At 31.9% G+C, this 27,944-nt stretch overlaps 2 protein-coding genes and 1 long non-coding RNA gene across 6 annotated transcripts in view; 1 reads left to right on the top strand and 2 right to left on the bottom strand.

The window, feature by feature from the left end:
* Positions 1–106: 106 nt before the first annotated feature.
* LOC144837515 (uncharacterized) lies at positions 107–21,182 on the bottom strand. Of its 2 annotated transcripts, XM_078692669.1 has the most exons (17): positions 21,076–21,182; positions 18,350–18,608; positions 13,099–13,301; positions 11,273–11,659; positions 10,539–10,684; positions 8,897–8,980; positions 8,443–8,511; positions 6,144–6,211; positions 5,906–5,984; positions 4,981–5,159; positions 4,609–4,683; positions 4,045–4,202; positions 3,617–3,660; positions 2,991–3,151; positions 2,460–2,566; positions 1,889–2,009; positions 107–1,573 (listed from the first exon to the last, which is right to left on the bottom strand). In XM_078692669.1, exons 2-17 carry the CDS (start codon positions 18,599–18,601, stop codon positions 1,502–1,504), a joined length of 2,205 nt encoding a protein of 734 aa, XP_078548795.1. In that variant the 5' UTR covers positions 18,602–18,608; positions 21,076–21,182; the 3' UTR covers positions 107–1,501. The 2 variants fall into 2 exon arrangements, with proteins under 2 accessions (XP_078548795.1, XP_078548796.1); XM_078692670.1 differs by lacking the exon at positions 8,443–8,511.
* The window catches only part of LOC144837528 (uncharacterized), a 78,483-nt gene continuing 69,473 nt past the window's right edge, over positions 18,935–27,944 (bottom strand). For both annotated transcript variants that reach the window (XR_013611515.1, XR_013611517.1), the window contains one exon: positions 18,935–18,945. This is a non-coding gene — a long non-coding RNA (uncharacterized LOC144837528). The remainder of the gene's footprint in view (positions 18,946–27,944) is intronic.
* On the top strand, positions 20,945–27,821 carry LOC144837525 (non-structural maintenance of chromosomes element 4 homolog A-like). 2 transcript variants are annotated; one of them, XM_078692693.1, is made up of 11 exons: positions 20,945–21,048; positions 23,041–23,142; positions 23,255–23,338; positions 23,990–24,129; positions 24,405–24,532; positions 24,624–24,717; positions 25,163–25,265; positions 25,497–25,588; positions 25,954–26,091; positions 26,408–26,456; positions 26,871–27,821. In XM_078692693.1, exons 1-11 carry the CDS (start codon positions 21,024–21,026, stop codon positions 26,876–26,878), a joined length of 963 nt encoding a protein of 320 aa, XP_078548819.1. In that variant the 5' UTR covers positions 20,945–21,023; the 3' UTR covers positions 26,879–27,821. The 2 variants fall into 2 exon arrangements, with proteins under 2 accessions (XP_078548819.1, XP_078548820.1); XM_078692694.1 differs by lacking the exon at positions 20,945–21,048 and adding an exon at positions 22,407–22,456.

Raw genomic sequence — 27,944 nt, 5'->3', positions numbered from 1 at the left:
CCACTTAAGTAGTACTGTATGTCGCACTCAGGGCTAAGTCCGATCCAATAGCTGTCAATTTTGTACGCAATTTGGCAATACTAAAATTAAAAACATTCTTCACAAGTTGCTTTCCACTTTTCAGTGCATTTAATATTGACAAGAGATATAATATATTTTTATAATAATTTACATCCTTTCCTATAACATTTGGCAATCAGCAGTAGATTGTGATAGGATATGTGATATAACAGAGTTATTGTATTATATGATTAAACTATGAAAATAGTTCATTTAATTCAATATTCCCTTCCAACTACTGTAGCTTGATAATTTTATAACAAATGTTGTTGGTTTATGAAATGCATGTTTTATCCTGAAAAAAAGCAAGTTGTAGTAAATTATTAGAGCAAACAGCACCCTCTATAATTTCAACAATAATTTTCATTACCAGGCTAAGTACATTGAGTATCGGTTAGATAAATTGATGTTTTAATCAATTAAGACAGATAATTAACATGCCAAATTACTGTAATTAATATTTTTGTACCTAAGTGAACCCTGTGCACTTCCTCGAAATAAAAAAGTAAGGTATTTTACACCATTTAAAAAAATTTCTAAACCACCCTTCTATTCCAACAAGAGGAAAACTAGAATGAATACATACAAGGTGCAACACTGGAGGCTAAAGGATGGTTCTTAAACAATGGGGGAACAGTTTATTGCCTAAAGCTCTGTCTACACTATCAAACTAGTTTGATAGTGTGAGTGTGATGTGCCTAAATATGGTAATGATATACCCAAATATGGTAGTTACATCATCATATCCATATACTGTATGGGCATATAGGCACATTTTTTTGCCACAAAGTGTGATAGTGTAGACAGCTTTAGCCACAACTATTTAAATGTGTGAAAAAAACTATTGTTTACAAGAAAACAATTTGAAAGTGGAGGGAATATTTTAAATTCTGTAGTCTATGGATGATATGCTATACTGAACATACAACTATTATTAAACAATTATTAAATGCATAAGAAAAATTATTGTATATTTTTCATAATTACTAGTAATCTTTGAAGGTCAAATATTATGATATTTACAATAATCTATTGAGAAATGAAAATTAAAAATAGAAACACCCAAACTTGAACGCGTACTAGTAATTCTTCACATTCACTAGCTGTAAAGAATCGCATCTCTACCAATCCATTGAAAAGTTTTTGACCAGTTCCTTTTGCCGATTTAAGTACAACTTCACAATTTGCACAATTTCCAGAAGCTGATAAATTTTCACAAACTTCATTTTTCAACGTCAAAGTTAAGCACTCGTTCAATGGCACCACAAACCGGATTTAGCACAGGAATAAAAATTACAATCGTTACAATCATACACAACAGTTGTGCATTGAGTTTCAACAAGACATTTACTTTACAATTGGCTAGTTACATAGTCCTAGTCTTGTCAGACTGGTGTATATATTTATAGACAATATTTGGAGTCCTTATTTGGCAGTAAAATCACCTAGATCCAGCTCCCATTTTTGCTATTAATTCATCACAAATATTTGTAAGTTCTGTGTTTTCTTTCGTCTGAAAAAGAACCAGAATAACAAATATCAAATTTAAAATTATTTCATATATTTATTTGTTCTATTATTAATACCGTTTTCAGTTATAAAAAGACAAAATAAAGAGTCAAATTCAACCAAAAACCCATTGACCTCCAGTCAATTTTACTATTTTTTGCGTTCAATTACAGTTTTTTCAGGTAAATAATTTTGTTGCGATACAATTTTTGATCAAAGTGAATGGCTAATATGTGACATTAAAATGGCATATTCAATATATATATTTTATATTATTATTTTTTAAGGGAGACAATATATCTTTAACTAGAGTACATACTTTCTGTTCAATTGTTTTTTCCTGACTTGCTGATTTCATCTGTTCTCGTTTCATTCCAGCTTGTAGTCCTGTTATCTCCGCTATATAGCTTTTCTTTACCTTATCTATTTCGGCATTTGCCCTATAGTACAAAACAATACAACACTATTAATATCAAGATAGTTGAGCAGTGCTTAACCAAAAAATCTATCAAGTTCTTTTTATCTTATGGAATAAACTCCCGTCATCTAGGATTTATGTGATATATATCACAATACAAAATAATTAAGAAAATAAAAAATTACTATTATTGAAAGGAATGTGATGTGATGTGTGATTTATGCAGTCAAGAATAATCATATTTAGTAAGAGGCAGTGACACTTGGTATGAGTGAGGGCGTATATTCTCTACAACGTACAACACCCTCGAACAATAAATTTATCAAAATATACTGTATGCTGATAACTAAGCGGTCATCAGTTTTAAGATTTTAGTACCATTAAAATACACAAAACAGATTTACACCAAGTCATAATTTGTAAACAGCCAATGAATAAAAGTTAATTTTATAAAAATACAATTACTACTTACTTTTCTATTTTTTCTTCAGCATGTGATTTCAGCGTTTGGTAACGGTTTTCTTGTTTTTTAACTTTTGTTTGATAGTCCGATACACACTTTTTCAGAATTTCTTCATTCTGAAATGACACATGACTGCATTGTCAATTTTTATTTCAAGGCTGGAATTTATCAACCCTTTTTGCTTAAGTAAAGATAGTTGAGCAGTGTTTAAGTGAAAAATTGAACCTTTATTAATATCAAATCAGTTCTTTTTATTTCAAGCAATAAACTTTGTCATCTAGGATTTAGAAAACTGAATTAAACAAAATCATTAAAAAAGCAATATTTGATAAAAAAAAGTATAATAACTCAGACAGCGTCATCTCGTCGTGAGAAAGTAAATCATGTTTAATGTTCTCCCAACTACCTATGCACAACACATAAAGTTTGATAGTGTAGACAAGACTTGTCTCATTGGGATTTAACTCGGACAGCAACAACAAGTAAAGGCATGAGGCCTCGTCATACGATGCTGTTTGAGTTGGCCTTAATATTACTTACCTTTTTATAACCTTCAATGGTATTCCTGAGTTTTTCATATCTCTTGTGTAAGTCACTGAAAGCATTCTCTACAGACGCCAAATCATCCAAGGCTTGTTCTTTCTCTCGTTGGAGTTCTTCAAATTTTCCCTCAGATGAGTTTTTATGATGATTCATATCACCTATGAATAAAACCATGATAAAATTGATATAAGGCCAAAATAAAAAATACATTGTTTCTGGTTGGAGATTTTTTCTGGCTGGATTTTTTTTCTACAAAATAATAATTAGTTTGGGCCAAAAATCAACAGGAAACAACATTTTTTTTAAGGTTGGCCTAATATATAGTACAGTATAATCCCTCCTTTAGGACACCCCTATTAAGGGACACTTTGCAGTGAATTGAACAAGTAGCAATATTTTGTAACACTACGAACAACAGGGGACACTCCTGTTAAGGAGACATTTGGTTGGGTTACAAAGATGTTTTTAATCTATATTAATATGCAAATGCAGCCAAGTAACAGGTCCATAGGGTCAACATGTACACTTGCCACCCTCGGTATTGGATCACAGACTTACCAACTGTACTGGCCTGAGAACACACACAAAAAGGGAAGACAACAAACATAAGTTAAATACATTACCCATCATTTGCTGTATTGTACGCTCATATTCAGTAACTAATGCCCTAGAAAACACAAATATAATTATAACCATTAAATAAAATTATTAATATTTACCATGATCAGTGACCTGAGCACATCACATCATTACTTATTCAAATTACGTTCACCTTAAGGCCAACTCAGACAGCGTCATACTTGTCGGAAGAAAATAAAGCGTGTTTAACGTTCTCCAGATGACCTAAAAACTACGCCCAATGCTATCTCAAGACGACTCGTCTTTTCGGGATTCAACTCAAAAGAGTCAAGACGTTTCATTAGGCCTCGTCGTACAATGCTATCTGAGTTGGCCTTTAGCATTTCTAAATTCATTTTTTTCATTTGAGATGCAAGAATGAAACCCATTACATAAAATCTGTATGGAACCATGGGTCAAAGGCCAATCTTACTTCAAATCTGAGTTAGTTTTATCTGAAGTCTCTTTTTCTTTTACAACTGCTTCATACTTCTGTTGCTGTTCTAGCATGCGCTTCTCCATTTCTTTCTGCACTTGATGTCTAGCTTTCCTTACGACTGTATCCATCTCTGTCTGAGAGTATTTAAGCAGCTAAAAGGACAAGTACAAATATCCAAACAACCGTGAAATAAATCTCATTGGCAAGCCTAAGCAAGTACCATAACTAGATACTATTCGAGGACCAATTGAGAGAGCTAAATAAGTACCATTGCAAGGGCCAAGAAAGTGTCATTGTGAGGGTTAAATAATTGCAATTACAAGGCAAAATAAGTATCATTGTGAGGGCTAAGCAAGTTTCATTGTGAGGGCTAAATAATTGTAACATGAGGGCTAAATGAGTATGAGTACAAAGACTAAGTAAGAATCATTGTGAAGGCTAAGTGAGTATCATTGTAAGGGTAAAAGTATACATTTAAATTATTGACAGGAACAATGAGGATAGCAAACTGTAATCAAATCTAAAATGACAAAAACACAATGAAATTGATAGGCTTACCTCTACTATGCCTTCCTCTCCTCCCCTGGGAGGGGAGTAAACTTTTGGACTATCCCCAAACTTCATACTTGTATTCTGAAATAGATCAAGTTTGCTCATGAATATTCATCAAGTAGACATTTCAGATACATGTTTAAAATATTGTTATTGCTTTTTACTGCATATATATATACAAAAGCACCAGTCCATTAGGAAATCAGAGACCTTTTTCTCAACTGTTCTTTGGTTTCTGTTATCTTATTCTAATAGTGCACAACATTCATTAGCATTTACCTATACATTGGTCCAATGGTCAAAGCCAGAGTGATTATCTAAAACCCATTAATAGTTCTACTATAGAAAATGTTACTAAACATGATGACATAATATTACCTGATTATTGGGGCTGTATTGCAACAGCCTATCAATCTCCTTAGGAGTTTCATGGTTATCAGAGTTGTGTAGTTGCTGTGTACGAGCAACCGGTTTAGAAGGTGGTGGCGTATCCATCTGAAACAGATCGTTCTCGCCTACCGTTTTCATTACCTGGGGTAATGACCTTCCCGATGCTACTACAAGAATCAAATTGGAAAAAAGTTATGGTAATCTGCAAGAGTCAGTATAAATTGCTATCTCTATCCCACTATATTATCCATTGCTCATTATTCTAACCATATGTTTATACTAGTATAAAGTTTGGGTAATTTATACATCACATTGTAATACTAAACATCAACATCTGGTAGTAGTCATTCAATCAATGGAAAGCAAGTCCTAGTATTTGTTAATTTATTGATTGGGTTAAAGAGAATTGAACATATGATATTTTTTGTATCACTACTGTATCAAGATTGTACTGTATTGTACAGTTTGTATATATGGGTATAAGGTAGAGGTATATATGGATATGGATTGAAGAGAGAGACAAGGATAATGATTGTAGTTAAACCAAGGCAATCTAACAACAGGACACTGAGCTTGCCTTGCCAAGATAGGAACTCGTGACAGTCCTTAGATCTTATGTCTGGCTGCGACAAATACCAACAGTACTTTATTACATACATACTCTCTATGGTGTGCAGTGTCTCTTAAGAGGCGTGGAACTGATCATGTCGCAGCCACAGATAAACCCTTTGATCTCCGGAGCTCAGCATCCTGTTGTTAGATTGTCTCGGTTAAATATACAAGTATCAATATACCAATGCATGTATCATTTAAAAGATAAATCAATTTAGGATGTGGCCTAAATGATTTATCAACCATGAACAAGACATACACATATCAGCTTCACAAACTTATTAATGAATCAAATACTTACATGCCAGAGAATCTGCTGGTTTAACCAAGGGGTCAAACTTTACATACAGTGATTGTCTTGCAAGAGCAGACTCTTGGAACTATAAAAAACACATTGTATTGATTAAAATTGTACATGTGTGCATAGCTGTGTGAAAACAAAACATAGACTGGATGGATGGATGGAAGGATGGAAGGATGGATGGGAATCGTTCCGGAACAGGTGAGAAAGACCCTTAATATAAATTGATTAAACTTACTGAGCTTCCACTGCCAGCCTTCTCAAGGAAGTCGACATCAAACGCTGCAGGATCAGCTGGTACAAAGACTGAAACAAAAAATAAACATTTTAGAGGAAGCAAAATAAAAACAATTAAAAACGATGACAGTAGACTAATCCTTAGAATGAACATGCAAATAAATATTGAATTTCCTTCCTTAACGACCAGCAATGGCGCCACCAATTTAATCCAGACAGCATGAATTCTTAATCAGTTAAGGGAATGCTAGAATACGGATACATTTTGGTTACTAAAGATCTGTCTACACTATCAAACTTGATGTGACAAAAAAAGTATGATGACTACAATATTTGGGCACATCACACTATTTTGATAGTGTACACAGAGCTTTAGCAAATGCAATCCAATCACTATAAATCATTTTGAAAATAACGATAAATTGCAATGCATCTTGGGATACATTAACCGTGATAATTTTATTCCTGTATAAATTACAAGTCAATAAAATAAATACATATGTTATAACCTCAGTAAGTGTCCATTAGTGTACAACGCTAAAACTACCATAGCTACACGTAAATGACAACATAAACATTAGCTGAAAAGCTGATTATTTTCATAACATTAACTGATGACAAAGAAATATTATTTATTACATTTGACTAAAAGAATCGTTTCAGAAATCGGGTGGAGTCTTCTCTCATGGTATGAAAAGCGTTTGCTTCGTTTTGCTTCTGCCACAGGTACACCCACTTATAATTGTCTGGTTTTTACTTTCTTATGAAAATCTTATAGTACTGATATTATAATACTTATAATAATTTAATATTTGTGTAAATATTTTACGCAACACAGACCTTTGTGTACCCAAATTGTAATATTTAATTGTTCTTCAACCTTTTCAATGGCCATTCAAGCATGCATTCACACACAAAACACAAACATATACTAAAAACTAAATGTTTATAGCTCTGTCTACACTCAAACTTTATGTGACAAAAAAATGTGATGTGCACATATATGGACATGATGATGTCATATCACTACCATATTTAGTCATATCCCTACCATATATGGGCACATCACATCTTTTTGTCAAACTAGTTTGATAGTGTAGATAGAGCTTAAGAATGATTAATTGTGGATTATCAAATCTAAATTTGTTTCACACACTGTTCAGATTATTACATAAAAGGTACTCTTTCTATACAAAAAACTAAATGTCAATTTGTCAGGATCAGTTGTAGAATGTGTACGATATTTATAAATCATCATAAAAACAAAATATTAGTTATTATAAATGACACTCATGGCTGCAGATTTAAATTAAGAATAATTATCATTTCTTTTAAAAAAAGATGTAAAATTTAGGTGAATGAGAGGTTTAAAAATTACAAAAATTATTACAAAATCAAATTTGTTAAATGTGGCAAAATATTAGAAATATGTTCAGTACGTTGCTTATTTTTAAAAGGGTCATTCACAAAGTATACATTTACATTTATATTATAATTTTGGCTGTAATTATCATACTTCATGAAATGTCAATTAGTTTGTAAATATCATTATGCAACATTATGATTTGATGCCGAATTCTCCTTATGAATTAATCATATTCTCAGTTAATAGTCTTGATTACATCTGCGATTTCCCTGCAGAAATACAAGCTTAAATGAGGGATCATACTGTTACTCACTGTTACAAGTATTTCATACAAAAAATCCACAAAATAGAAAGCATAAATTAAATCCACAATTAAAACCATCCAAAACTTGAGGTTTTTAACATTCTCTTCTTTTTAATAATTTTTGAATGGAATTATACTGTGCACCATATTGGTTAGGTTGTCTAGGAAAAGATAACACGACCTCATCTGAAAAATTATATACTAACTGTATTCATATAATACTGCCAAATATCAGTAAGTTAAAAAAACTACTAAAATCACACTTTTTTCATAAAATTGCTTAACAACATTAACATTTAGTTTTAGTTATCTGTAATGCGCCTTGACATTTTTTGATAAGGCGCAATATAAATGGTGTATGTATGGTTGACCAACTAGCATAGGTGTTTAGCACCTGTTTGGTAACGTTTCCTTGCCTTTTATATTTGTATTGTATATGGCAGAAATCGAATAAATAAATAAATATGTGTATGTAACTCTATTACTATAGTGCATATGTACAGTTACTATTATTAGTTGACAAATTCTGTATGTACACCCGTATACCATGCTCTATTCTAAGTGATATAATGACTGCAACCGCATGTTTAGTGACGCGTGCATGCATACACACTGTCTGCTGCTTCCTACCTTCCTGCGCTAGGCGGTATTCCATTTCTTCAAAACTTATCTGCCTCTGAACATCAGTGTCAAAGGGGCCTTCGAAGCGGCAGACGAGAACCGCAGCAAATTGAAAGAGGAAACTTGATGTATTAGTCATGCATTTCGAGCCAAAGTGGCCAAAATGAAACTTACTTGTTTACCTTTGAAACATATCGACTACAAATCCAACAACACACTAAAACTCAAAACACTCTATGACAGTGCAGATTTTGCCAAGTTTTAACATGTAGTTGAATGGCACTAAATTAAAATCACTGTCAATTTCTCAGAGGGTAAAATGGCCATATTCCGTCAAATTTAAACATGTAAACTGCAATGTTTACTATTGAAGCTTACTTCCTGTTAAAAATCAGTTCATTTGAAATTATAGAGGGGGCTATTATAATTTCTTTGTAAAATTCAAACAGGCTTTATAAATTACCTTCTTCTGCTGGGAAAAACTCTTCTTCCCCTCCTCCAAAATCATCATCTCCAGTTACATCAGGAGTTAAAATTGCAGAAAAATCTAAAAAAATAATTAGAATGAGATTATTTTTTTAAATTGTTGAATGCGCTGAATTTGTTACCAATTTGGTAGGATGAACTTTGCCTCCAAAAAATGGGCAAAATAATTAAGGATCAGTTATACAGAATGTTTTTAAATAGGCTACACAAATTGGTCTCTAATTAGGAGTTATAGCAAAAAAACATAGTTTTTTATGTGTATGTGGTACAACCAATTAATATTTAAAAACCCACAGAATGTATACTTGTTGGTTAATGAGAAAAAATGGGATAATAATTATAGTCATTAGCAAAAACAAATTAGAAATAAATACTGATAGACCAGTGGCAGGTCTAGTATCATAAATGTCACAGTCCATTAAATAGCATAGTATTAGAGAAAAAAACAGAGCCATTATGATTAGCAGGAGAAGTAATTTCTAACATTTAGAATCAAAACATACTCAATGCTAAAACCAATCACTTGAGTTATGTGACGGCATACCAAATATCAGATAATGCTCGCGTTCCTGATAGAATGAAATACTACATCAGATTTATAATTTACAAATATACAGAGCACTTAAAAATATATCATATAATGTTTAACAAGTTCATTTGAGAAATGTATATTGATAAAATGTATGTTTGAAATTATCTTCATACTTCATTTAATAAATTAGAATTTATTATCTAAATGATGTTTAAAATAGATTGTTCATTTAGTAAAATAAGATGATTCAATAGAAGCATATTAACTTTTTATCTTTGTTTAAAAAATCATTATTTCAGAACAATTCTGAACAAAGGTTGTTGGGGAAACTTTAAAATTGGTTAATTAGAGTGATTGGTTTGATGCTGGGGGAGGGGGGTGGTAAATGTACTTTCTTTCTCTAGAAGGAATAAATGATGGAAGTTGCACACTACAATCATGAAATTCCAAAAACCAAAAGTTGAATATTGAAATCTTCATCAATATATCATTTGTACATTGATACTCTTGGGTGGAGACAAATGTAAATTTTCTAGCTCAAACTGTAAAGCTTTGTCTACACTATCAAACTAGTTTACCAAAAAAAGTGTGATGTGCCCAAGTATGGTAGTGATATGCCAGAATTTAGTAATATAGTATATATAGTATAGTGATATGACATCATGTCCCTATATGGCACATCACATTTTTTCATCACATAAAGTTTGATAGTGTAGACAGAGTTCTAGTGGACACTGTCAGATTCAAAATAACTCAATTTGGGGAAAAAAAAAGGTAATAGATTTGAACTAGTCATCACCATGGTTCTGGTGGTAGAACGAGCCTTCTCGGATAAGGACTACAAACTGTAGGTCCAGTGTACATATCTGGCTCATGTGCACTTTAAACAACCTAGTACATCTTTCAAGACGAGTAGGGGTTACCTCGGTGTACTAGTTCACACACAACCACTGTCACATACTCATCATACATATACACTGGGTCCTCTGGGAGACCAGTCTTAGACTGAAGAGGCTACCCAGTATAAAGAATAAATAATAATAAATAAGTTAGGTGTTCTATTAATTATATTAAATATATTACACACCTGAAGGAGTAGGTATTTCTTTCACTCCATTAACTGGACCTACAGGTACAGGAGTTCTTTCAGATTCAATATTGCCATCAGCAGAAGTAAAATCACTAGTAGAATCAGACGTAGACGTATCCTCTACAATGAATCCCACTGATGTGCTACAAAGATAAAATTGTTAAATATTTAAAGTTTATATTAACACTTTTGTGTTGCTAGGTAGTTAAGATGATTGATAGGTTGTCCCCAAAAACATGAAAAATGAAGATTAATTAAGTCAGACTTTGAATAGGTTATTTTGTAGTTTTAATATTAAGTTAATCCCTTCTGTTTTTTCGATTCCATTTTGGATAACTATTATGTGACATTAAAATAGCATATTTACAATAAAAATGTAACAAATTATTTTTTCAGGGGGACAATATATCTTTAATAAAATACTTCCTTTCTGAATATTTTATAGTACCATACTACTGTATATTCAATTCACTGGTACTGTAGCTTGTACTTGCAAATAGCATGCATACATATTTCAGTAGTTCATCATCATCACCAGTGATAAATAAATTGATTGACTAATTCAATTAATTTATACAGTATCAGATTAAAATCTGTATAAGCATTTCATTGAGAATATATTATTGTCATTTTGAAGGTCTAAATTATAATGTAAAACCCTGTTTGTAAAACCTCTAAAGGTCTACTTAAAATTATAATGTAAAACATCTGAATATTAAAACACAGCATACCTGTCAGGCTGCTCAGGTGATATCCTGGTTACTTCAACATCATCCAATGAATTTTCAACATCTTTGAGGTCAAGCTCTGAATTTCTTGGAGGAGAATTAGCAACTGCTGATTTGGCACCAAAAGGATTAAAATTCTGTAACTCCTCATCGGTCATATCAGCAAAAGATTTTGCGGTGTTTGTAGCCTTTGGGGGCGAGTTAGCGACGGCTGTCTTCGTACCGAACGGGTTGAAGTTTGCCAATTCTTCATCGGTCATATCAGCTATGGATTTTCCCGCCATTTTATTGTCTGTTTGCTGATCAAGTTTGCTAGGAACATAGGCAGCTACCAGATTTTCTTTATCTTCGATGCCAATCAGCAAATCTACTGGTTGCTCCGGCAAATCCCTAAAAAGTTATTTTCAAAAAGTCTTTAGTTTATAAAATTCTAATTATGTTTTTAGTTTAGGTAAACATGTTTGTCAAAACAAAATATTATTAGTAATAGTAGTAATCTTAACATGAAATTTTAATAATTGTTACAAAAACAGATTTATATTTTAATACAGAGTTTGATAGAAGCAGAGATTATTTAACGATTTATCAATATTAAAAACATTTGAAAAGTTCAACAAGAGTTTAAATATTAATTATCATTATTTTTTAAGATTATTTCCGCAGATATTAACGTAAAGATTGAAGTCTCAATGTTAAAAGAGCAACATCAATTATACTACAAACATAACATGCAGTAGTAAATTGCCTATTGCATCGTATTAATAACATAAAGGAAATTCAATGTTATGAGTAAGGGTACTCAAATACTGGAAGTGAAATGTACAGATGTTTAACGGGAAAAATGGACTTATAAACTAAGTTGAACAGATTGTCCTAAAGTATAATTAAACAGTCAGTATTAGTATAACATTATAAAACCTATTATAAGTAAGAAAAACTTTTCTCCTCTACAGTGTATATAAATTAATATTAGTCTTACACTTAAGCTCAATCTACACTATACAAACTTTATGTGTAAAAAAAAATTTTCCCATATATGGAGATGGTGATGTTATTTCACTATTCTATTTGGACACATCACTACCATATTTGGGCATTTCACACTTTTTGGTCAGTGTAGACATAGCTAAGGTCAGTGGTAATGTTGTCCAATTTTGGCTTTTTTTTTTATATTATGAGTAAAGTCCAAAAATCAATATAGGATATCTAATAGTTTTTCTACTGCACAGTTACTCAGCAAAAATAAATTGTTATATTTACTTTTACTTTTCTTTATAATGGTTCAGGTAAAAGGGATGGGTTTATACACGTACTTCTTAGTTGAATTAACCTTTTTAATTCAATTATAATCAGAATGAAACACAACATTTACTGTTGCATGGGTCAACTGTTGAAAACCACTCACTGGGCTACTGTACCTTCCAGTGGGTTATAAGACTCGCTTATTGACAACATTTTTTTTTAAAAGATAAGATCCGTGTCTAGACAATATTTTAATAATTTTTAAAGTTCATTAGTAAAGTTAGATTTGCAGTTACACCATTAGATTGCAAACTTAACTTAAAGCTCTGTCTACACTATCAAACTATGCGAAATGTGATGTGCCCATATATGGACATGATGATGTCATATCACTACCATATTTGGACATATCACCATCATAGTTGGGCACTTTTTTTGTCAAACTAGTCTGATAGTGTAGACAGAGCTTTACTAATTGTTTATTTGCATTGGAAACATATTTTAAGTTCATGTTTTGACTTCATCTTCATAATTTTTCAATATTAACTAAATGGACTCTTCCATTAAATGGAGTCTTCCATTCTTACCTCAAAGGAAGGTTATCGACAAGCTCGTTGACAAATTCGTTGGCAAATTTTATATAATCGTTATGATCTTGCTTGGTGACAACTTGGACGCGTTCTATCCAACTCTCCTTGTCATCAAGCTCACGTACGAATTCGTAGGCCGGAAACGCAGTATGCAACTTGGATTTGTTATTGTTAGGCTTTGAAGGTGTTTGAAAAGTGACCTACAGTACAGGGAGCAAAAAGAAAAAGAATATATTGATTAAATAAATACAATGGATTAGAAAGGAAGTATGGTATGCACATTGGAGCAACACAAAATAATATGTAAAATATAGTGTGCATTAGTATATCCATGGAGAATTTATTTCTCCATGGTATATCTTAGTGGATTTTTTCTTGAAGTTACATAATTAATCTGCATATTAATTTGTTATGATAATTATCTAAATTCCAATAACAGAAAAAATTTTAAAAAGGTATTATGGGAAAATATACTAGAGCAAAAAGACATAAAAACCTAAAAACTTTGAATCTTTACTGTAATTAGAATTATTCTAATAGAAACTTCTAATATAATAGAAATCTTTTAAATAAATTCAACCCGAGCCATAGGGTTTACATTGATAACAAAATTATTGATTGAATTTTGAAAAACTTAACTCAATTATAAGAAAGATAATAAAAACATAAACATATTTCCTTAGAGTATATATTAATAATGTAATCATAAAATCAGTAATTATAAAAGAAATATTTCAGAAGTGTTAGTCTTAGGGAATTATACAGCAACACAGGAGGGGTGCAAGAATGTTACCCTGCCGGCCCGTAAGGGACTTTAAAGCGCCAATGTTCACCCTCAAAAGTCAACATCTTGTCTAAAACACTTCCTTACAGTCAGTTTCACTTTTAAATTCCAAAAACATAAAGTATTACAAAGAAAGCATAAAGATTTGATTTGTTCTTTTTATGTTGTATGCTTTATTATCACATCCTGCATGGCCTAAAGGGAGGACATAAACAAATCAACAAGTTTATAAATAACAAGCAAACTCTAGAATAGTATAATGAAAGTGATAAGGTCTTCATTCATGATAGTGCATTTCATTATATTGTACTGTATTCCTTATGAGAGGTATGCACTATTTATTAGGATCAACATGTAATTCACCTACAGTATGAGTACAATTATTTTTAAGACTAACAGGATTCAGCTAACACCTAGGTTTCAGCCGCAAGCGTATGAAAATATGCTAATCTTATACAGTACATGACAGTAGATTATAATATGTTCATGTACGCCTTTAGCGATGCTACTGTATTTCATTTTAAAGATCATGAAGGCAAAGTACCGTAGAATATATTGTGGTAAATTATAAGAGAGTAAATTTACATTCTAGTTCTTTATAATCAAAAAGCATACATCAGTCACTCAAGCTATTGGTTGTTCTTAATAATTATTCCTAATTAAAATTCATACAGCATTACAATTCAATAATCTAATTTTTGACAGAACTCAAAAGATTCTGCAAAAACACAGAATTTAACATGCTCTACAGTATGTTCATAAATTGCTAAACGCAACTAATAACATTATTATTTTTAATAATTATTTTAAATATTTGCTTTTTCTTGGTATAGTTTTCAATTATAAACAGCAGGTTCTGTTTACTATAGTTTACATAAGACCTACAGTACTAGTACAGTAGTGTATATTATTCTCAGAAACTATAATAAAATATTTTTCTATTGGAACTAGATAAATTACACAATGTAATCATTTTGAAATTACTCTTCATAAATGTCATATGGAAAATACTACCTACAGGGAAAAATTTCATTTAAAAATTTTGTTTAGCAATATTGCTAAAATCAAACTGATTTTTAAGTCGAGAAACGTAGTTTTTGTATTGTATTTTTTGCTACACAATTTTCAAAATGTGTAGTAATAAGGTTGTTTTGTATAGCTTTTTGCTATAACACTGGCGAAAATGTTCCCTGGCCTACAATCTTCAATACAAGAAAAATTTACTGTACAACAGTATATCTATATTACCGGTATTTAATACCATAGGAAACCTGTACAAAATTAGATAACTGAAAGATTAACTTGTTATATCGGTCAATATTAGGTCAGTTGCTATTAATTATTCAGAAGTGGAAATTAAGGATTGGTTAGACTAGTTATCGGAGAAAAGCAGCAATTCAATGTAGAAAATGCGAAGTGTACATACAAGACGGATCAAGCAAAAAAAGTATTCACAAATTAATGATCAGTATCTTGAGAAATAATTAATTAGTACATAGAGCAATTAGGTCTAGTCTTATTTATAACTACTTTGTAAAATAATTTTTTTCATATAGGCTTGCGAAAAAACTTGTTTATATAAAAGGATATGGGTATTCACAAAACCAAACATCCCAACAAACAAAAAATCTTTAGTTTTGCAGGAACATATTTTATTATTAAATATTAACTTTTTAGTAGAAGACACATGCTCATGTCACTAGTTATTAAGTCATTTGAGTTTTTTTTTCTTTTTTTTCAAGTAAAGTACTGTACAGTCAATTGTACTGTATATTAAATTTGTGAAAAATATATTGCTGATTTAAAACATAACATGGGAAAATTAATATCATAATATATATTATTTAAGTGAAGAATTAATTAGTACAAAGAAAAGAAATCACAATGCTTTTATAAGAATATTTATCCATCCCATAATGCATTTCTTCATTCACATATCCCATGATGCATTTCTTTATTCACATATCCCATGATGCATTTCTTCATTCACATATCCCATGATGCATTTCTTTATTCACATATCCCACGATGCATTTCAAATGTCATCATTCAGTGGTGGCAAGACAAAATAATACCTTTGCTGATTCTAAAAACGGAGATTGAGGTGGCGTGGGAAGGTCAAGACATATTTCTACATCAGGAACCCAAGACTTCGGCTCTGTCGACAACAGGAACGACAACGGTAAAGCCTGCCCTCGAGAATCACTATCGGTATTTTCTGGATAATTTGATGCTTCAAATCGATCTTCATCATCTTCCTCGGATGATTCAGAATTTGAGTTACAAGGTCTTCTGATGATCTGTGGGGACGTCAATCGACGGCGATCAGGGTAGTCTTCTTGCGTGCCAAACCTTTTCAAAGACTTCTGCTTTCTCAGTTTCTTTAAATTCAACAGGTTGATTGTTTCTTCAATATTTAAAGAACTACGTTTATCAGTATCAACATTCTTTGAAGCTAAACCATTTTTAATTAACTTATCATCATTAACTTCATCTGTACCGTCTTCTGGTAAAGTGTCATTTGTTAGAGAATCTTCGGAAAATTTATTTTTAACTGCTTCTAATAGAACATCTACATTCATTCCCAGTGAAAATGATCCAGAGTCCTCAAATATGTGTAGGGAAGAAGTTTCGGAATCGGTTTCCGAATGCACATCTAGCGGAGAATCCACCATATATTCCATCAGGCTTTCAGCGTCATCATCTTCTTCAGTTTCGTGCAAAATATGCGAAACGTCGACGGAATGACATCGGGTCATAGAAGGCTTGTATCCTTCTTGACCTGTTGATCGACTGAACGATAATGACTTTTTTAAACTGATGAAATTTAGAGTTTTCCGAAATGACCTCTTATTGACTTGGTCACCAGGAACGTGATCTAACGAATCGCCGACTGATCTTGCATGTTGACGATTTACAGTAAGTCGTGGTTTCCTCAACAAGGTAGCATCATCAAAAGCATGCTTTCTTTCTCTGGATTGTACGTCACCCATGGTAACTGAGATAAAAACATTCATCAAACAAAAATAAAAACTATTCATTTATATACAATTTCTTAAAATCAGCATGGCCAGTCAATTTTTCACAGAAATGTCATTATATGTACAGTATACTAAAATTATTGATAGCCACTTTGCCAGTGAAATTGAACTCGGGCTAGTAAAAACAAAAAGGTTTAAAAAGGTCCGGAAGGCTACAGCAGTTCAAAATAACCTTAAATGGATAACCTTTGAAAATGATTCTACACCTAAATGATTAAATAGTTAGTAAATTGTGAGGCACAAAAATAATAAAATGTTCTTTACCAATCAAAATATGGATAAAAATAAATCTTTGATTTTGCAACCTGATCAAGCGCAAAGAACAACTAAGGAGCAACAAATGCAATAAAATACTGTACTGACTACTTGTTGGTTTGTAATTGTTTTATAAACTTTAAAAAATTAAACAAAAATTAGTTTTTTAATTCAATATTTCCGATATACACAATTCTCTCTTATCGCATCATAAATTGTATTCGTTTTACAAATTTACTTATTATTTAATGCCCGAAGGCATGTCCGCAGATTCGCATCCATTTGACCTACAGTATTCTGTAAAACTGTATACTATATTACTAAACAAGATACCTATAGTAGTAGTTAACTCCATTTTATTTTTTTTATACATTTTTTGTTTGAGGCAAAATGTTCAATTTTAGTCATGAGAAACTAAATATACTCTGTAACAGGAAATTATTTAATCAAACCACATTAAAATTTAAAAGGTAGCTTAATTCACCTGTAAAATTCACTAATTGTTTATAATTAAAACAATAATGAAAGTAAATAATTTTTCTTTAATAATATAATTATTCTGCAAACTGGGGCTGGATTACCTGCTGGTGTGTGACTGTGAATGATAACCTGTTTATTTCACACCTGAAAAGTGAAATATTAATTAGCCAAATACAGGATTAACAACAGCAGATCAATCAACATTAGAGGATACAAACCAATAATCTGCTTTGTATGGAGCAACAAACCAACAGTACAGACCAAAAGCAAATTATCATTTTCAAATTCAATATACTGTACGGTCAATTAAGAATTTGTTTATATTAAAACGCATTGATTGGTGCTAATGATTTGACATTACAAATGTAATATAAAAAAATGAGCTCTCATTGAAATAAATTTTTATAGTACAAATTTCATAAAAATATAAATAACTGTTTACTTACAGTGACACTGACAATAACACTAGTCCTATCCATTATATTTCTGAAAATGTCACTGTCCCTTCCAGATTGTGTTTATTACAGAATTACAAAGAGTAAAACAACTATTTTTTGTCACAATAAATGCAACCCAACATGGAAAGTATTTTAAAATTTGTATATCAATTTTTTTTGGTAAATCTGCCATGTATACAAACATACAAATAATTAATTTAGAAGTAACCAGTTACCAATTAAGTCTATACCTTTTTATTATGCGCTGAAAGCAACGTAGCCGCAATATTCTCCTTTTGCGATGCCTTTAAAATTCCGGACTGTGAGGACGGTTTTAATGGCGATGGCAACTGATCAAATTTCTCTGGCACTGGCAGCAATGGAGATGGCAAACTATCAAACTTCTCCTGTTCAAACAATGGAATCTTTAAATTTTCAACATCAATTGGAGTCTTGCTACAACTATCCAACGAGTGGAGAGGTGAGAATGGGTTACTGTTCATACTGCACCTAAAATAAAAAACAATAACAAATAAATATTGTAAATCTCTAATACGTAGTTAAAATATGGTTCTCGGTAAAGTTGTCCTTTAATAATTTCATGGACTATACCATTGGCTTGGAGGGTAATCCTAAGAACATTTTAACTTTTCAAGTTTTGTTCTCCCCTTGAAGGGGAAAAGGCCTACAATCGGTTATCCAGGTAAGCCAGGCACGAAATAAACTTTAAAACAAATAATTATTCAGTGCTGATTTTCCAATCTTTATTCTGGCTTTTTCCACTGGCCAATTGTGCCAATTTGTTAACAAACCTGATTAACAAAATTATTAGATTAACTTCTCTATTAGAAACTTATTATGCTTAAGTTGTTAGTAATGACACAAAATATTGGTTTAAAAACACAGTGGTTATACTACGGGCGAGCCTACAGTACAGTGAATAAAACAATCAATGATTTAAAAAAACCAATCCATCAAATCACAATTTAAAATCATCAATTAAATATTTATTTTAAATCTGAGACATACAGTCGATTCCCATCATACTGGTGGAGGAATCAGTCAAGCAGATCCTGTAACGACTTTTGATAAATTATGTATTTCAGTGTTAACCTCATTAGTATGCAAGAGGTATATCAACAGTATCATGTGTCAAAATATTATGATAAGAAAGTAGGCCTTCACACAATAAACAATGATGATAGTGTAATGTGATGGTACAGCAGCTAGGTGAAAACAATACTGTAATGGCAATGTATATCAAATAGTGGTATTAATTGAAATGTTATTATATTTGATGTAATAAATAACGGTCATTTATTGTTATATTTTTCTTCTTTTTTGTTGTTATTAGTAAGTGTTGTGTAGAAAGATGGGCAAGTGAAAACTCCCTAATATTGAATATAAAATAATACCTATTAACAGCTCTTGAAAAAAGGGCCATTACATTACTTTCATTCTACTTCAGTGCGGCTGATAAATAAGTGGGGTATCAATGTTGTTGTAAATATTTAATGAATAAACAATAGTTAACTCAAAATCCAGAGCTACCCTTTAGGGTACAGTGACTTAATAATTTACATGAAATTAAACATTACACCAAGTAAAACTTAATAATTATAGAAAATGATCAACTATTAATAAGTTGCAGTAATAATTACTTAATTAAGTACTACTCCTACTACACAAAAACAGATGTAAAAAACTAATATATTTATGAGATTATGTACAGCTGATGTTAAAATAATGGCAACTAGTAAATACAGTATAACAACAACTAGTTAAATCATAATACCAAATTTTAATACATACTACCATTACCAATAGGAAATGGCATTAAAAATCTACAGTAGAAAAATGGATCACTTCCTGCATTCTATGTCATGTAACACACTGAAAAGGTGAACAGGGGACCACTATGACTGCTGAATTGTCTTTATTAAATGGCATTAAATGGCTAGAAATTGGCTACAGTAGGCTGAAAAATACATGAATACAAAGGTCCATAAACATTGAAAAACAACAACAAAATTATTTTTGTCAAGTAATACTATTAAGGTACTGTCTTAGTTCACCTTTCTGACAGATTCTACCAAGTTAAGGCCATTTATTGAGAGGTCATTAACAATTTGTTATGTATGTCATGAAATAGAGGATGCTGTATCATCATCAGGAAGGAACCATCACACAAAAACTATTTAAATAGATTTTTTACAGAATACATCATTGGAAAATATTTCTTTAAAAAATTCCTGTCGAAAATAAAGTTAACATAACATATTTGTTGGGGTTCACTGTGGTGGTTTATTGTGGAGTAATTCATCGGACCCACATGGATGGGCCAACTTACTGCAGGCCTGGTTAAGTATGGAAAAACTTGGACCGATTTTAGCCAAGTTGAATTGGGGCCCAGCAGACTGAGGCCGAGCTGAGTTTACTTGAGGCTGAGTTGACTTGAGGCCGAGTTGACTTGAGGCCGAAATGGTTGGTTTAGGGCCGACTTGACCGGCTTCCGCCTTCACCATCATACATCCATTCATTGGTTGGTGGTTAGGCTAGCCCTAGCAGCTAAATTAAAGGCGAGGAAGGATGGATGGATGAGGAGTGTTTTAAGCATAAAATTCAGGCATGTTACTGCGTGTCCTTCAATATACAACACCTATCTAAATAATTGACATATCAACATAAAATCTTATCAATAATAATAAATTTTAGATTTACTAAATTATGAATATATATGATTTAAAAATGTTAATTTTGAGAGCCGACCTCCTAGCTAAACACAGGCAATTTCTGCGCCACCAGACGATCGGCGGGGAGAGAAAGGAATGAAACCCGCAATAAACACACGTCATGAACTCGCCCATTTTTCTCATCGGGCAATCTCGAGACCTAACGAATTTGTTCAATTTCAATGCAAAATGAATGTACCATATTCTGGCTTTTTACTGTAAGTATGTTTATATGTTCAACTTACCGTTTTGGTCATGAGAATAATGTTTTGGAGTCGGGATAGGGAGGTGGCCTCGGCCGAAACAGTACCTCGCAATTTCAAATACATGACCGTTTTCTTCAAGTTCCCACCGCCTATTGCGCATGGTCAATCTTGAGAAAAAAGATTAATATTTTTTTTACAAACGATACTCGATTATGATTGGCTGTTTACTTCACTCCCATATCCTCCACTAAATTGAGTGCAGCTAAAAATGTTTTATCCCCCTAACATGAAAAATAAAGATGAATAAAATCAAACTTTGAGTGGCAATTTTCAAGTTTTCACACAAAAATTTAAAAAAAAAATGTTTTTTTAAACTCCACAAAATTAATAAAAACACAGTTAGAGCGAGTTTTTAATGCTTAATGAATGAATGAATGCGCTGCTTGCACAGCATTTATTGTCAAATATATCAAATATTTAAAATTTGAAGTTTGTACACAGACAAGGCTCTTAAAATTATAAGAAAACATCAAAAAACACGATAATGAAAAAACAGATCAAAAGATACAAAGAGCATGCAGAGAGATTCCAATAACAATTGTCATGATGCCTACAATACGGTGAGACACATTTATGCTAATCTTATCTTAATTTAGCATTTGAAAATTTGTATGCAAAAACACATTTCTTTTTTATTAAAATTAAGAAATTAGAATGCTGAGTCTGAAGAAATGTTGTAATGTAATATCTAATTTAAACAGTGACAGTGTCAGTTTTGTACTATATACTGACAAGACCATGTGCCACTATAACTGGTAAATGACAGAGTCTTATAACAATTACCAATAACAATTAATAGCAAAAGTATTTATATTTATAGTTGTAGTAAAACTTAATAGTTATAGTAGGCCTATCATTTTTTTTAGAGTGCCAACAGTTTATTTGTACACTTTTACTAGTTTATCCATATTTCATAAAATGCAACTCCAGTTTAGGCCTATAAGTACAGACTCATAAAAATTACAAATTAAAGATACTCCCTAACCAATTAAGCAGAAACCATGTGTTAAATAAAAATCATTTTATTACATAATATTAAAATTAATTTAATATCTTGCTTTTATTTCAGTAGTAATATGGAGAAAATTATTATTATTTTCTTTTTTTAAATGTGTGGTAATAATATTAAATAATAAATTGCACCAATTTTCACGGATTCCCATTTTCTCTACCATTTATGAATAGGAAAGAGTTTTTGTATGGGTACGTGTGTATAGTCGTTTTATGTTGACTGTTGAAACGACGACGGAGATTTGCGCGCGCTTATTTATCATGTTTTGATTGGTGTGTGGATTTCCCATTATTGTTGGCGTTTACCTTTTTTTTCACCAGGAACATATATTAATTTATAACTTAAAAAGTAGTTGTTGTTGTTTGTAATTACATGTAGAAAGATCTAGAATATGTACACACTATTAGTTTACTGAAATATTGAACCTAAAAATAACTAGAGGGCCTAGTTCTAGGCCTAATAGTAGGACTTGGTAGGCTAGGCCTAGGTCTAGGAAGCTAGGCCTCTAGGGCTAGCTATCTCTCTAACTCTAGATAGGCGCGCCTAGATTAGGCGATCCGACTCGCGAGGAGTCGTAGGCCTGCCTATCCACTCCGGCCAGGACGCCCAGGTAGGCCTGCCTGTTAGATAGAAGGGTGCTAATGCACTTTCGCACCACACTCTCTGGAGCTTACCCAATTTAAAAACATTCACCTGCTGCACGGCGGCGGTGATGTTGAGTGACGGTGAAGTCGTATGCCTGCTGGTTTTAGGTGCACATGCAAAACTGCAGTAGCGCTGATGAAAGGGCCAGGCAGATTAAATAACCCGACAAAAATAAAACCAGACACCATATTGATTCATGTTCAAATATTTTTACTACAAAATTGGATGGAAATAGTAAATACATGATGAGTGATAATTATATTTTTTTTATTTATTCCACATTACAGACCGTATATTTCTTATCAGGAAAATGGCAGATGAAGTTGATTACCACCAAAAAAAGCGCGATATTCGCAGGCAATATCGTACTTTGACCTCAGAAACTCAAAGTAAGTGGAAATTTACCGTTTTAATATCAACTTTTTTTGTTGTCATGTTCGGGAAACGGTATGTGATTTCCTATACAATTTTTTAATTCAAAATTTTAATATTTTTTTTCAGAAAATCAACATGAACTTATCAATCCAGAAAGTACAGCAGGGTTACATAATGTACTGGATGAAGCAAATAGACTATTTGATGATGGTAATTACATTTTTAAATTAGATTGATCTTTCAATCTTTATTAGATTCAATCTAAATTTGGTAATTTAGAATGAAATTAGATTGATTTCCAATCAAAATTTCCTTTCTAATAGTAATACATTGACTTTTTCAACCAAAGATGTTCAGTATTATTAAAAGTTTTAGCTCAACTTTAAATGTGCCTATTGGCCAAATCAGATCGCCCAGCCCCCATCCAGTACACACCACAAGTCTATAAACTAAGCATCGTTTTGTGTACTTTATTATTTTAATTATGCAAAATGTAACCATTTCTTTGCCATATGAAAAGTACAATTAATCTAAAAAACAGAATTATATTGAAACATGGACAGAAGTACAGTATTACTTTTTGAAACATGAGCATCTTATTTTCTAATTTCAGTGTCACCTAGATCACTCAGTGTTACTATTTCCATGTGTCCAACACATAATCATCTAATTTTTAAAATATTTCCTATGCTAAACCAGGAAATGCTTTAAATTGCCAATTCTCCTCTGTCCAACTCCAATCTTAAGTCCTGGGAACGGAAAAAATATTTATAGTGAAACCACCCACCTCCATCAAGCATATTTACATTTTTATTAATTTAAAAAAAATTGTTATATTAACTTTTCTGATTTAAATTACAGTAAAACTTGTTAAAGGAACAAGAGAGGCTGCTATGGATTCGGCGTTCTTGGTGATTGCGTCTTCGCTCGGCAAGCAGAGTGCACAGAAACTACACACAGACTTGGTCATGTTTGATCCAAGGGAATATGTGGAGAAGCTAGTTTGTGTTTTATTTATATTTTAATTTTTTTATATTTTTTATTAATATTATTAATACAGTTTAGTGTGTAAAGAAGAATCATTTTACCATGGTAACATGATGATTTGTTTGATTCATTTTGTGTCCCAGGCAGACCCAACAAGTGTTGACAGTAATACTTAAAACTTGAAAATTGTGAAGTAGCATGTTTACAATATTCTGTTTTATCGTGATTGAAATAATTATATCTCTTGGTTTTATACTGATTATTATATCAAACTTTATTTTTTATTTAGAAAACATATTTAAGTGGACGTTCATTGGACAATCATGCACAAAATAGAAACATAACCGTTGAAGCGTGGAGAAATCTGGGAAAGGAGGCAAGGTTGCACTTCAGAAAAGCACCAGCATCTCATTCATTGTAAGCTTTGAACACTTTTTGAATAAGGCCTATCATACCACTACAAGTATTTATTCTAACTTAATTGTTTATTGTAATATTTTAATTCTAGGTTGGGATCTTTTGGACATGATCAACCAAAGAAAGATAGACAGATCATTCGAAAGAAAGATAAGGAAATAGTGCCTACAGCAGTACCAAAGCAGGTGAGTAAGCCAGGTCTGCACTGGTAAACAAGTTTGTCAAGAAAACTTTCCTAGTGTAGAAAAGATGAAAAATGGCAGAAAACAAGTTTGCAAAAGTCTACACTACCTTGGTCCGAGTTTGCAAACAAAAATTTAGACTTTGCTTACTCATTTTTGTTTTTAAACACCTCACCATCAGTGGCGTAACGTCTATGAGTGCTCACTGGCTAAACCCAGGGGCCCCAGAGCATGATTAGTCCAATGCAACTACCCAGTGTTAGAGGGCTCCTTGGTAGTGCTAAACCAGGGCCTTTGCCCTGTGCATTACGCCACTGTTTTTTTAACTGCTCAAATATATATACATGATGCAAGGGTGGGTGATGACCAAAGCAACATTGAAGGAATTAAAATATGCTTTCTAGTGAAAGAAACCTACCATTAATTAATTTATTAATATTTAATTTAGTTAACCTCAGTGGTACAGAGCCATCAGGAGGTAACAACAGAAGAAGTTGGAAAAATAATGGCTATTTTGCAGCAATATACAAACTGTAGTGAAGGCTCTGAAAGTAAGTATATACTGCACAGAAATATAGAGATCTTTAACAACTGTTTTTGTTCAGGTTTTGATATAGCTCTGTCTACACTATCAAACTAGTTTGACAAAAAAAGTGTCGATTGATAGTGTAGACAGAGCTGTAGATTTGTAACAAATTTGAATCAAATAAACTTGTTACACTATCCACTTGAAGAACTATTCCATTTCTAAAAAATATCTCTTTGTTTCCTTTCTCTTACAGTTGACCCAGTCAGTTTCTTTGAGTTTGTTGTTAACCCGCAATCATTTGGACAAACGATCGAGAACATTTTTTATGTTTCGTTTTTAGTAAAGGTAAATAATTACAAGCATAAAACATTTATTGTCTATACCAATCACCAATCACTGTAGTGCTAGTTACATGTTTGCCACGAGAAGAATACCATCTTTTTATGAGCATGTCAACAAGTCCGTCTATGATTTTAGATTAAGAGTTTTAAATAGTAAAAATGATCTTGTTTGGTGTATTATGAACTATCTGTTATGATCTTCAAATCTCTTCACTAAAAGAAAATCCTATATTAGTGTGATTTTCCGTTTTTATTTGTTGTATATATGGAATTTTTATTCTGAAATAAAGTGATCAATCAATATATGATATGTCTGAAATTATTTCAGAATGAATTATCACAACACAATTGATATTTTATCCGTTTCAGGATGGACATGTTAAGGTTGAACTTGACGGGGATGGCCTGCCTGTTATATTCCCATGTGAGCCATATAAAGAAGGCCAGAGCAGGCAGGCTGTAGAAAAAAAACAATTTATGTTCTCTATGACAATGGAGAAATGGCAGGTAGGTTAAACAATTAAGGCGTCGTTCCCACTAGGATAAACAGTTAAAGGTAAATTTCTTTAATCATATTCAAACTTAATAGAAAAACTTCAGATTGGGTCGTTTACAGATCTGAAGCAGTACAGTGCCTACCAGATAAACAACACTGGACCTCCAGTTTTAAGTCCTTAATCGAGAAGACCTATTCTGTTTAAGGAGAGCCTTGAACCTCTGATAATTGTATGGCTTCAGTTTGCGGCGCCCCTGCCTTATCTGCTCAGCCACTTAACTCAATAGATGCATATAATCTTCATTGTTATCATTATTTTCTTTTCAGGAAATCATTGAGGTTATGGGTTTGGAGGAGCCTCTTATACCTACACGGGGTAAGAACCATTATGCATTACTTGTTAGGTTTCACATTCTAATAAAAATACCAAAATTCAATATTTATTTTTTATCATAATTGTACATTATTTGTTTTAATTGAAATTGCATGCACGAGTGAATTTTCTAGTACTCTCTATTTTTTTTTAAACCCCAGTAGTGGTTTTTTTTAGCAAAAATGAATTAAAATGTTATGATGTGCTTGGGTAACATAACAATATTTGTTTAGGCCTTATTATAACAATGCTGTTTTTAATGTAAAGATCTGTCTACACTATAAAACTTTATGTGACAAAAAAATGTGATGTGCCCATATATGGACATAATGATGTCATATCACTACCTGTTTTTATGAACCATCTATTTGTGAAAAAATCAACTTAAATAACAATCAGTATTTTTTTATATTACAGATGAATGAGATGTACAAATGAGCCAAAAAAGAAATGTATATAGCTGCAATTTATATTATGCCAAAATGCCTTGTTGCCTGTATAATCCGTCCTTTTTAAAAACAACTCAAGAAATCTGAAATACTGAGGTGTCTACCAACAAAACTGAAGTATGTCAACTGCTGAATTAACTGCATATATATATACCTGGTTAACATCCATAAATCAGTGACCTGGTTAACAGTTAGAAACCAGTGACCTGGTTAACAGTAAGAAATCAGTGATATGGTTAACAGTCAAAACCAATGACCTGGTTAACAGTAAGAAATCAGTTACCTGGTTAACAGTCAGAAACCAGTGACCTGGTTAACAGTAAGAAATCAGTGATATGGTTAACAGTCAGAAACCAGTGACCTGGTTAACAGTCAGAAACCAGTGACCTGGTTAACAGTCAAAACCAATGACCTGGTTAACAGTCAGAAAACAGTGACCTGGTTAAAGGTTAGGGAGTAGTCTATATTGACTGATCAAGTTCAACATTTCCTACACAATTTGAGTAGTTGTTGGTAATGTATTGAGAGGATGTGATCGTTGTTAGTGGAAACTTTTTCAATTATACATAATCATTAATATTTAATCATTTAATTTTATATATTATATAGTTTAGAGACCAAATTTTGTCTTTCAATAGGTATTTCTATAATTAACATATTTTTTAAATCATTAGTCTAGTAAGTGCATGTCAATATTTCTGCATGAATTTTTCAATGTGTACATTCCACCGATGCATTATTGTTTTTAGTGTTTGTATGTTCTATTATTTTTTAGTTGGTCTCTGGTATAATCTTCATGGTTTTGTATGCAAGAATATACAGTACATGTTTAAAAAAACATTCTATATTTTTAAGATGAAAGTAAATGAATTTATACCTGTTTAAAAGCTAGTAGTAGTGATTTATTTGAGTCTATAAAATTCACAGCATTGCATTTGAAATGTATTACTGTACAGACTTGTATTTTTCATACGCATCCAACAGCCAATTACAGGATGGATATACTATTTAATAATTTGTTAAGTCTTATTTGTGAGTTACA

This window comes from Antedon bifida, chromosome 3 (assembly GCF_963402885.1).
Source record: "Antedon bifida chromosome 3, ecAntBifi1.1, whole genome shotgun sequence".
Classification (NCBI taxonomy): domain Eukaryota; kingdom Metazoa; phylum Echinodermata; class Crinoidea; order Comatulida; family Antedonidae; genus Antedon; species Antedon bifida.
This window is presented reverse-complemented; position numbering and strand designations above follow the sequence as displayed.